General features: G+C 34.2%; 1 protein-coding gene across 1 annotated transcript; it reads left to right on the plus strand.

Moving 5' to 3' along the window:
- The first annotated feature begins 427 nt into the window (after window positions 1-427).
- Window positions 428-3,330, plus strand: LOC113865971 (arginine decarboxylase-like). The gene has a single exon (XM_027500812.1). It carries the CDS (start codon window positions 970-972, stop codon window positions 3,100-3,102), a length of 2,133 nt encoding a protein of 710 aa, XP_027356613.1. The 5' UTR covers window positions 428-969; the 3' UTR covers window positions 3,103-3,330.
- The last annotated feature ends 8,830 nt before the right edge of the window (window positions 3,331-12,160 follow it).

A 12,160-nucleotide genomic window follows, 5' to 3' on the forward strand; every position in this document is an offset into this window, starting at 1 on the left:
AAAATCGTAAATATGTAAATAAAAACAAATGTCATTAAAAAGTAAATAAAATTGATAATAATAAATGATGTTAAGAAAAGTCAAGTTTTGAACGGTAAGAAAAAGAAATAAAACTTGTTGTTAGGGGTAGTAAAGGAGGGAATGAGACGAGGACGTGTCAGAATGGAAGGGGGATGGCAATCACACCGCACAGGGAAACTTCGTAGCGGTTTCGTGAAACAAAATGTCAGGTAAAGTTATCGCGATATTTACACCGCAGAATCCCAGGGGAAGCGGAAGGGCGATAAGTAAAAGAGAAGGCGATAAAATGAAAGAGAAGGCGATATAGTATGACTAAAACAAAAGGAAGGGGGGCCCGCAGCAATGAAGCCACGCGGCAACTCGTCGCTGATTAATTGTCTTGAAGGGTTATGAAACTGATAAAAACACGAGAATTTGAATAGAGTGATATGTTCCGTTGGGAGTGGAGGATCCGGGTCCAGGGCCCAACTAAGCGCCCTCCCTCTTCCTTTCCTATATAAATTCCCCTCCCCACCCATGCAATTCTCGCTCACTTCCACCTTTCGTGACACATTTTCTCTTCCAATCACGCACCCTCTGTTCCCCCCCTTTTTTCTTTCCGTTAATTGCTCCTCCTCTTTCTGCATTCCTTCCAATTCTCTCTATTTTATTTTAATCATCCGAAACGTGTGCTTGATTCCTTGGTTCCATTTGTCGTTATTCCCATCTCCATAGCCACCGCGCCTAAATCCTTCTTCTGAGGGTGTAGGTGTGGGTATTGAGGGAGAGAGAGAGAGAGAAACAGCCTTCCCCGTTTTCAATACATCTTTCTCTGTCTTCTTTTGGGGGAGTAGCCGGGGCCTCGGCCTCGGCGGGTTTCAAAGCTCCCACCTTTACATCGAGAAAATAAAACCCTAACCCTTATTTTTCATTTTTCTTTTTTTTCTTTTTTATTCCTTTGCGGAAGAGATGCCCGCCTTAGCTTGTTGCGTTGATGCTGCGGCAGCACTTGCTCCTCCAGGCTATGCTCTCGCCGGGGACATTTCTCTTCCGCCGCCGGTCACATTTCCCGGCGTCACTACCGACGAGAACTCCCTCTGGTCCCCCTCTCTGTCTTCCAGCCTATACAGGATCGACCGCTGGGGCCCTCCCTACTTCGCTGTTAACCCCGACGGCGACATCTCCGTCCGGCCCCACGGTTTGGGGACTCTGCCTCACCAGGAGATTGATCTGTTGAAAGTGGTGAAGAAGGCTTCGGACCCCAAATGCTGTGGCGGACTCGGGTTGCAGCTTCCGCTTCTCGTTCGTTTCCCTGACATTCTGAAACACCGCTTGGAGTCCCTTCAGAGCGCTTTCAACTGCGCCATCCGATCGCAGGGGTACGAGTCTCATTACCAGGGTGTTTACCCCGTGAAGTGCAACCAGGACCGGTTCATCGTGGAGGACATAGTTGAGTTCGGGTCTCCGTTCCGGTTCGGGTTGGAGTCAGGTTCGAAACCCGAACTGCTTCTTGCTATGAGCTGTTTGTGCAAAGGCAACAGAGAGGCCCTTCTGATTTGCAACGGTTTTAAAGACAGCGAGTATATTTCTCTTGCTCTGGTTGCCAGAAAACTCGCTTTGAACACCGTCATCGTTCTGGAGGAGGAAGAAGAGCTGGATATGGTAATTGATATCAGCTCCAAACTGTGCATTCGTCCCGTGATTGGCGTTCGCGCGAAGCTGAGGACCAAACATTCTGGCCACTTTGGATCAACTTCAGGGGACAAAGGCAAGTTCGGATTGACCACTTCTCAGATTCTGCGCATTGTGAAGAAGCTTGAACAAGTGGACATGCTCGATTGCCTACAGCTTCTGCATTTCCACATTGGCTCTCAGATTCCCTCCACCGCATTGCTCGCCGACGGCGTAGGAGAAGCTGCACAGATCTATTGTGAACTTATTCGTTTGGGTGCACAGATGCGAGTGATTGATATTGGCGGTGGTTTGGGCATAGACTACGATGGATCCAAATCCAGCGATTCTGATATCTCTGTTGCTTACGGTCTCGAAGAGTATGCTGCAGCTGTTGTTCACGCAGTGAAGTATGTCTGCGATAGCAGGAACATGAATCATCCTGTGATTTGCAGCGAGAGTGGGAGAGCCATCGTGTCTCATCACTCTGTACTTGTTTTTGAGGCCATTGGCGCTAGAAAATATGGAACTCCTGCATTGTCTTCCTTAGGATTACAGTATCTGGGAGAAGGACTCTCGGAAGATGCTCGCGTGGATTACCAGAATATATCAGCAGCTACTATTCGAGGTGAGTACGAAACTTGCTTGCTCTACACGGATCAGTTCAAGGAACGGTGCGTTGAACAGTTCAAGCATGGGACTCTGGGGATGGAACAGCTCGCAGCAGTGGATGGTTTGTGTGAGCTGATAAAGAATGCAATAGGGGCGAAGGATCCAGTGCAGACGTACTACGTGAATCTCTCGGTGTTCACTTCTGTTCCTGATTTCTGGGGCTTCCAGCAATTGTTTCCAATAGTTCCGATTCACCGTCTGGAGGAGAGGCCAACGGCGAGGGGGGTTCTGTCGGACTTGACATGTGACAGTGATGGGAGGATAGACAAGTTCATAGGAGAAGAGTCGAGCTTGCCCCTGCATGAATTGGAAGGCAGGGGAAAGTACTATTTGGGAATGTTCTTGGGCGGGGCTTATGAGGAGGCGCTTGGCGGTGTCCACAACCTCTTTGGTGGGCCCAGCGTTGTTAGGGTGTTGCAGAGTGACGGCCCGCACGGGTTCGCTGTGACACGTGCAGTGTCAGGGCCCTCTTGTGGGGATGTTCTCCGAGTGATGCAGCACCAGCCGGAGGTGATGTTTGAGACGCTGAAGCACAGGGCACAAGAACAAGAGGAGGTTGAGAAGGGTGCGCTTAATGCAACTGTGCTGGCTAATAGCCTTGCGCGCTCCTTCGACAACATGCCTTACCTTGTTACCTCCTCTTCTTGTTGCTTGAATGCCGTTAATAACAATGGATTTTACTACTGCTCCGGTGATGATTTTAACGCCGACTCTGCTGCTGCCGGAGAAGAGGAGCAGTGGTCCTATTGCTGTGCTTGATTTGGTTGTGTTTCAAACTATCCTTTTTCTTACCATTCTCTTTCGTTGTTTTTTTGTTTAGTAAGGGATGTAAGAAGCAGGACGGAGAGAATCCTCTGCCTTTTGTTTTTGCATTCTCCCCCAATCCCCATCTTGAATCGCACTCTTCTTCGTTTCTGCCCTGTAGCTTTTCATGTTCCTAGTGTAACCAATTTTTATTGTGTTTAGAATAAAAAGTTAACGTTGTTGGCAGAATTTTGTTTTTTATTTTTTCTCCCTTCTGTTGGTTTTGTTTCCTTTTCTTTCTCCCCTTTAAAATTATCTTCCCAGGCTAAATGGTGTAATACTAAATTACTCATGATACGTAATTAGTTAAAACTTTCTCTTATTAATTTCTTAATGTATTTTTAAACGTAACCTTGGTAGGGCCATCGTTAGGGGTTGTAGTTGATTACTTGATTATTTGTATGCAGTGTGTAAAGGCAAAAGCAGTCATAACACAATCCTATGAGAGAATTCTTCTTAGTTGACGTAAACTTTTTTAAAAAAAATATCGGTGAGTTTTATTAATTGTAGTTATTATTATTTTTTCATTTGTTTCAAAATAATTATTCTTTAATATGCTGTATTGGAATTTAATTTAAAATTTTAGAACAGTATTACATGTCATGAAGTCACCTTTTTAGCGTGTTAATTCAATACTCTTCCATTTCACGTAAATGAAATTGGAAGACACATAAAATTAGATGATAAATATATTTTCTAAGGCGATAGATGATTAGAGAGAGTAATATTTTAAAATGAAGAGTATTCGTTGATAACATGATTTCATTAAAACTATTTTTTGGTCAGTATCGTAACATGCTCTTAAAATTAGTTGGTACGAGTAAAATGGATTTAGCTCTTTTGACGAAAAAGAATGTATAAAATATAAAATAAGGCCAATTTAGTATTACATTGGATTGAATTTTTTTTTTTGTAAATATAATTGATTTTAAATTAGTAAAAAATAAAACAAAATTTTAAGTAAAATATATGATAATATATTAATTTTTGATAAATTATTATTTTAAATGGTGAAATTTAATTTTAACAGATAAGTATAACAAAACTTGAAAATATATTTGAAATTGTATTAATATGCGATCATTACTTGGACTCAATGGAAGAGATTCCTGAAAAATTGAAATTAAAAAAGAAAAAGAAAGAGGATACGCAATGTGTCATATTCTTGATGGGTAACTTAGTGGCGGCACCTCTTGAAATTTGGACGGGGATTCTTTGCGCGTAAGTTGGGTGTGTTGACCACAATTTTGTGGTCTTCCTCTGTGACATTTTGTGGTCTTTGATAAGATGCTGACTCAATTCATTTTATTTCTGGAATAGAAGATGCGCGTAATGTTCGTTGCGCAACTAGACTCAGGCAAGTGCGCTGACAAGAATCTTTCGATTTATTTGCGTTTGCACTTACCGAATCAACTCACTCTATGCTTATTGAATGAAATTCAAAAAGAAAACAATCAACCGTGAAAACAACTTTACGGATAATAAATAGTTTCATATCTTTATAAATATGTTATTAAATTTTTAAAAACATGTTGAGAGGTAAAAACTATTCTGTGTTGAGAAGCAAAACTCATATCGATAATATTTATTTATAAAACGGATTGGCCTCTCACTAAAATTGAATATCCTCAGTAAACAAGAGTTTGCGACAAAAATTAAAAGGATTTGGTTCTTTTTGAGCAAGGCATGTTGCCACCATCTTAGGAAATAAAGAACAATAAATGTTAGCGTAAGTTACGGGAAAAAATAATAATTAACCTGTGATAAGATTAGAGTGCGTGAACAGCCTAGTCCAAAGTTTGTGCTTATTGGGAAGTGGAATATCCATCCAGAAAAAGCATTCCAAGTCTCTTTCACGCTCTTAGTCCCCTTCGTTCCTAACTTCGTTTTCTCGTAACGGCACAGCTTACAGGCATCATCAACTCAACGAGAATGTTCAAGATTTGGAAGGAACATTTTATTATTTCATTAGCTTTAGCATAGAATACCTGTCGAATTAGCATCGAAAGAATGAGATCTGATCCTGCATCCTCATCATGATTTGGAAGGTGAACAACAACTTTAGTGAAAGCATTGAATCAGCAAAATAAAGTAAAACGGACAATAACTTTAATGTCAATATGTGTTTGTTCTAGGCAATTAGACGGTTAATTCACTTTCTATCATCCACTAAAGCTGTGCTTGAATATTCTGTACGATATTCATGGTTCTATCGTTATTGTGTTTACACTTGATGACATTTGTAGTATCGCATATTTAGGGGCTTTAAAAAGTATTGCCGGTTTAGGAGGCATAGTTCAACTTTGATTGCAAACTTTAAACCATTCCATTGCCAATTTGTGGCGTTAGTGGGGAACTTGATAGAACAATTGCAGTTCTACGGTGTCCACTTTTGTGGATTTCTCAGATTCATCGTGCGATAATACTATATGCAACTAACCTTTTCCTAAATTCCATATTCGGTGGGAATGTTTTAATTTGAATCAACTCCTGTGTTAGATTTTCATATTGTAAAAAAATTAAAATAAACATTTTTCACAAAATTATAAATTTTGTTGAAATTTTATTAAAATCGGGACTTAATATCTTTCGCCTATCATTTTAGAAGCCAAAATTAATGCTCCCCTCAAATATAAACTCACATTTACTCCGGTGGGACATTTGTTGCATAATGAGGTGTTTTAAGGTGGATTCCTCTGTCGGCATAAACTATAGCCTACAGTTTAAATTTATTTAAGTAAATTTTGTTTCACTTAAATGAATTTGACAAAAGATGATTTTTACTTAAGCTAAAATTATAAAAAAATATTTTTTTAAATTATAAAAAAATTGAGAAATATTTATGTAACATCACGTAGTCACGCTTTGTATTCATGTAACAAAAACTTAAAGGTTTTAGAATATGTAATATTGCAACTATTTTTTAAAAATAATTTTAAAGTCATTATTTTTATAATTTTTATTATCATTCTCGATAATTTAACTCAATTTCAAATGATTCTATTTTATTTATGTTTAGTATAAGTATCCCACTAAATAATATATTTAGAATATTTTGTGGAATGATATATGCAAAGGTCTTTGATAAATAGGTAGTTATTAATGAGAAACAAAAATTTCTCAAATTTTATATAGTTTATAGAGGAAGAAGATAAAGTTTTAAATTTTTTTACAATTTTAACTTAAGCAAAAATAACTTTTTTCTCAAATTTGCTTAAACAAATGCAGACAAATTGCAGTTTTTGCCAAAATTGTAGAGAATCCAAATCTTATTAAGGTACAATAACTGTGATGAGTGTGTCTTTTGCTCGAATAAAACTATTAAGGATGTTTGAAACATTAGTTTATGCTAGTAAATATTATCTCATTTGATTTTTTTTAATCTATCATTATTTTTTTTTAAAATAATTTTTTGTTTGTCATTTCACAAATTATTTATTTATTGTTTGCTATTAAAGGGACTTAAAAGCTCAAATATAAAACAAACACATAGGTTAACAACCTAAACCAAAAAAATACTTTGAGTATCAGGCCTTAATAGAAGCTTTAAGGAGAGAGAGTTCGATAAAAAATAAAGGAAAGCATTCCAACCTTATACCTAAACTTAGCTAATCAATCAACATATTGATTAGTTTCTCTTAAAATATGGTTGAACCTAACAAACTTAATTTTCTTAAAAAGGTGCATAATCTTATCAATGATACAAGATAATGGATGTTTGCAACCTTAGACATTAGTAACTAAGGATGTAATTTTTTTAGAATCACACTCAACCCATATTACATTTATTATTTCTCATTGTACATTTATACTTTTACTCTTTATAAACTAATAAATAAAAAATTTGAATAATTAATTAAAGATAAAAATAGAAATTATATAATAATTGCTGTAGAAAATAAAATGTTATTTTGTTCAAACTGTATAAAATAACCTTAACTAACGCGTAAAAAGAAAAGGAGAGTATATACACTCAATCATTCATAAAAAAAATATAAAAGCATTAAATTTTTTTATCAATAGTTTTTTATTATATAATGAAAATAAATGAAAGTTTTACAATTATTACCGAGTAAACACAAGATCTTTTTAATGTCATTTCAGTAATTTTAATAATAAAAACTATAAAGACTTATTTACAATCTCAATAAAATTACAAGGACCAGTAAATAATTTTTAAAATTCACAATTTTTAATGTCATTTCAATAATTTTTATAATCAAAATAATAACCCAAATTGACGTATAACAATTTTTGTTTGGGTCCAATATGGAGTTGAAAATTGAAACTGGACCAGGAGCCCTGGAGGGAGGCTTTCACAACTGGGATATGCTGTCTCTTCGGGCGTTATCGGGTGGGCTGGACCGATTGGGCCTACTTTTTTGCATCTAAAAATAAGACCCAATAGCTTATTACTAAATGCTTTACGAAAAAGGGCGTGTTCAAAAAACAAAAAAAACGCAAGGATATAGAAAAAAAGGCTTTTGAGAAGGAAAAAAGTTTGCACAGTAGCGTTGTTTTTCTAGCAAATCAAGTTTCAGAGATTACTTTTTACACTCCGTTTTTTTACTTTTAACACCACTCTTAATATTTTTTAACTATTTTTTCTAAATTTATCCTTCATTAACATTTTAAAACAATCATTTTTTATTTAATTTTTTCAAACTTTTCTCTAATCATTTACTTTCATGATCTTTCTGCACGTTGTCATATTTGTTGCATTTCTAAATACTCTTCTTCATCTTGCAGTGAAACATAAATTGGGTAGTGTTATGGGCGTAAAATCATAGCCAAATTATGAATCCTTCAAGCGATAAAACTGCAGCAATTCCTATTATCAATCCCTTAATTTTTGGAAAAACAAAAAATCATGAAAAGAGAACAGATCACATAATTATGAAAAGAAAATTCACAACAATAAACAGTTCAACACCCAATAAGCTGTAAGGCAACGTAGAGAAAAGGGACAGTTTTGTGAAAAAAAAAAAAAAGATTAAGAGAATATTTGAGAGGGAGAAAGTTTTGGGAGAGAAGGGAACGGAGGACATAATTTTAAATTATAAATTAAAATAATTATATATTACTTAGGATGATAAATGAATGATTAATATATTAAGTTTATGCTTATATATTAATTTATATATTTTATTTTAAATAAATATTAATTTTAAATATATTTAAAATATAAAATTTATTTTTCTCTTCTTTTCTTTCTAAAACTCTCCTTCTCAAATAACTTGAGGGGGAATTTTCCCTTCTAAAAAGAAATTACAAAAATACTATTAACACAGTGTAAAAAACATTAGAAACTACCTTTTCACTTATCACACCATTTCTATTTTTAAAATTTTGTTTTTATCAAAACACCCTTTTATTTTTCAACTCATCTTCTTCGATGTTGAGCATATGTAGTAACTTGAAAGTTAAATCATATATTACTTGTTAAGAGGTTGTTTCCTGCATAGTAAAAGACAGATCACATATTCCCTTTTTCTATTTTATATTTGGTATAATTTAAAAAATTTATGATGAGGTAATGAATTATTTGATACGATATGAAAAGACTTTCATCACCAAAATACGAGTTAATTGAATGAATACAGTTTTCTTTAGAAACATGTTTCTCAAATTGAATAAAAATTACTTTCAGGAACACATTTCATAAAGTATATAATTTATGCTTCTAAAATCATGTGTCATTTTTGTTGCTTCGGCCCTTCTTTTGTAACCAAGTTGAACACATGATCTTACGACCAAAGAAAAAACTCACACGATGTTACGTGTACAAAACCATCTGACATTACTAGCTACAGCATTTATGAGCTTTTGCCATTTATCGGTGAGCATGCAATTGCAAATCCAAACCACCTCTCCACAATTTCTTTCTTCCGTTTTAAAAAAAACACGAATGAGTGACTAAGGGGATTTTAAACACTAATATGATTATTTTCTAAATTATTTATTAGAATGAAATCATTTTAAAACTAATTATTAAGATAAGTAAATTTAACAATGTTTGAAAAATATTGAATAAGAAAATAAATATTGTTACACTCTTATATAAATGATACACACTAGAACATGATATATGTTACATTTGTTGCTAGTACTAGTCAAAGGGATAGGATTACCTTGGCAATGAAAGAAGACATGAATATAAATAAAGCAGTGGATATGGTGGCAGATAGTCCTCTGTAGACAATGAATTTGTTGTTTGGTTCATTTATCTTTTTGTGCTCAATGATTGATTTTAAAGATTTCTCGTCAGATAACTGATTTTTAAGATCAAGTTTGCCCCTCTTGGTCTTAATGGAAACACATTCCATTTACTAAAACTAAGGCATTTTCTCTGAATGAGGTTAATAGAGAAAGGAATTTTCATTATAGAGTTATTGGGAAAGATATTCCGAAGGGTAAAAATAATTAAGTGTCCTAAAAATACGACTGAGACATTTTTTTTTTTTAATTATTAGTGTTTAGGGTTAAATTTTTAATTATTAAAATTAGAGTGTCTAGGTAAAAATCAACACTTAATCTGTTGTCACGTGTTAATTGTGTTGGCAAATAACTATATGACATTTAAATGTCGGTTAAGAATGATTTCAGACTCGTGTCGGTTTACTAATTTTTGATGCCTTTGTGTCGGTTAATAAAAATCTAACACTTGACTTGTGCTTTACGCGGTCATACAATCTTTTATCCTGCTGTTTAAAAAATTAATACACTCCTTTATCCACAAATCTTTACCTAATATGAAGTTTGTATACATATCCAAATTCAGTGTGCACTTTTTGTAAATTGGAAGAAGTTTAATTTGTAGAAGCAACTAAAAGACTTTTAGGTTAGAAGTTTTAATTTTTTAAAATTTTGTAATTAAGATTTATATTATAACATTATTTGTAACAACTTAACAACTTATTCAGGATTGATGACTGTCCTCACAAACTAATACAAAACTTTTCAGCGTGCTTTGTTCTCACTTACACACTTCCCAGAAACTTCCAGAAGGTCACCCATCTCATAATTTTTTCAAGTTAAGCATGCTTAACTTTGAAGTTCTTAAGTGATAGGCCACTAAAAAGTAAATGTATTTTATTGGTATAGGTAGTCTTAATCAATTTCTTTAAGCTATCCTCAACTGTATACACAGTTTTTGGATCCCTCTCTCGATCCTTCCACCATTCAGTCTTCTATATGTTCTGATCTTCCCAATGCATTTTAGAATAGAAAGAAGCATATAGTTAGTTTTCTTTATGAAATAGACTTTAAAGAAAGTCAAATTTTCACTAAAGCTAGACCTACTCAGATGAATGAAAAACTCCTTCAATATTAAAGAGATCAAAAATCTCTTAAGCTAAAAATTGATTAGGAAAAGTAAGAGTCTTTGGTCTTGTTCTGCATTTTATGTTAATAAACAAACAGAATTAGAAAGAGGTATTCATAGGCTACTAATCAATTACAAGCCCCACAATCAAGCTCTTCAATGGATTAGATATCTTATTCCTAATAAGAAAGATCTTCTTAACATATTCAACTCTGCTAAGATCTTTTCCAAATTTGACATGAAGTTTGGATTCTGGCAAACCTAGATTGATGAAACTGATAGGTATAAGACTGTATTTACAGTTCCTTTTGAGCAATATAAATGGAATGTAATGCAGTGATCTAAAAAATGTCCCTTCTAAATTTCAGAAAATCATAAATGACATTTTCAATCCTTATTCCAAATTTGTCATTGTCTACATTGACGATATCTTAATTTTTTCTCAATTTATTGATCAACATTTTAAACATATAAATGTTTTTATCAATATTGTCAAGCAGAATGGTCTTGTTGTGTCAAAATAAAAAATCAATCTTTTTCAAACTAATGTTAAGTTCTTTGGTCATAATATTCATCAAAGAACTATTATTTCAATTAGCAGATCTATTAAATTTGCTAATAAATTTTCAAATAGAATCCATGACAAAACCTAATTACAAAGGTTTTTAGAATGTCTCAGTTATGTAGGTGAATTCATTCTTCACTTCAACAATATCATTAAGCCTTTGCATGACAGGCTTAAAAAGAATCTTCCTTCTTGGACTAACGTTTATATCAATGCCGTCAAAGAAATTAAAAACAAAGTCAAAGAGATAAAATGTCTTTATCTCCCTATTCCTCAAGCTTTTAAAATTGTCGAAACTAATGCCTCTCACATAGGTTATGGTGACATTCTCAAACAAAGAGTCGACTTTCATGAACATGTCATTGCATACACATCAAAATATTAAAATTTTTAACAACAGAATTATTCAACTGTCAAAAAAGAAGTTTTGACAATTGTTTCATGTGTTTCAAAATTTCAATCTGCTCTGTTTCAAAACTGTCAAATCTTTGTAAGGTGGCAAGCAATTTTAAGTGTTTTTGATTTCGAAATAGAATATCTCAAAGGCACTTCAAATTTCTTTCCTAATTACCTTACCCGAGAATATTTACAGGATAAGTGAGATGCCTAGAAAGGCAGCAGCATCCTCCAGAGGAGGAACCACAGGCAGAGGAAGAGTTAGGCTTGCCTTGACTCTTAATAAATCAAAATTCAAGTCTGTCTCAGCAGACTCCAATTCAAATTCTTTGAAGTCATCCACCCAGAAAGCCATCCAGATAATTGAGTCATCTCCTCAACAATCCGTGATTCCCAAAAAAGACTCATCCAACTAGCCTAAATCTTTTTCAATCCAATCTAAAACTGCTAAAAAAACTAAAGCAGACTATTACTTTACCTGTTAGCACCCTTTTAGCTCTCCAACAAGGAAGCCTAAATATTTTACCAAACAAATCTTGGGTAGATATAGCTTCAGAGGATGAAATGAAATTAGATTTAACAAGCATAAACACCATAGTTCAATCCTTAAACCAAACCATTAGCCTTCCTAGAGAGACTAGTAAAACTATTACACTCCAAAAAGACAAACAAGTGCAGGTTTCCAAAGCAACTCAAAACCCATCTCATTACCTAGCTAAGGAAAAATT

Source organism: Abrus precatorius, unplaced genomic scaffold, assembly GCF_003935025.1.
Source record: "Abrus precatorius isolate BTA unplaced genomic scaffold, Abrus_2018 Scaffold4, whole genome shotgun sequence".
In the NCBI taxonomy this organism is placed as follows: domain Eukaryota; kingdom Viridiplantae; phylum Streptophyta; class Magnoliopsida; order Fabales; family Fabaceae; genus Abrus; species Abrus precatorius.

What these genes read in the sequence shown, in the direction of transcription:
- LOC113865971 (XM_027500812.1), top strand. Translation starts at nt 970, where the DNA reads ATGCCCGCCTTAGCTTGTTGCGTTGATGCTGCGGCAGCACTTGCTCCT.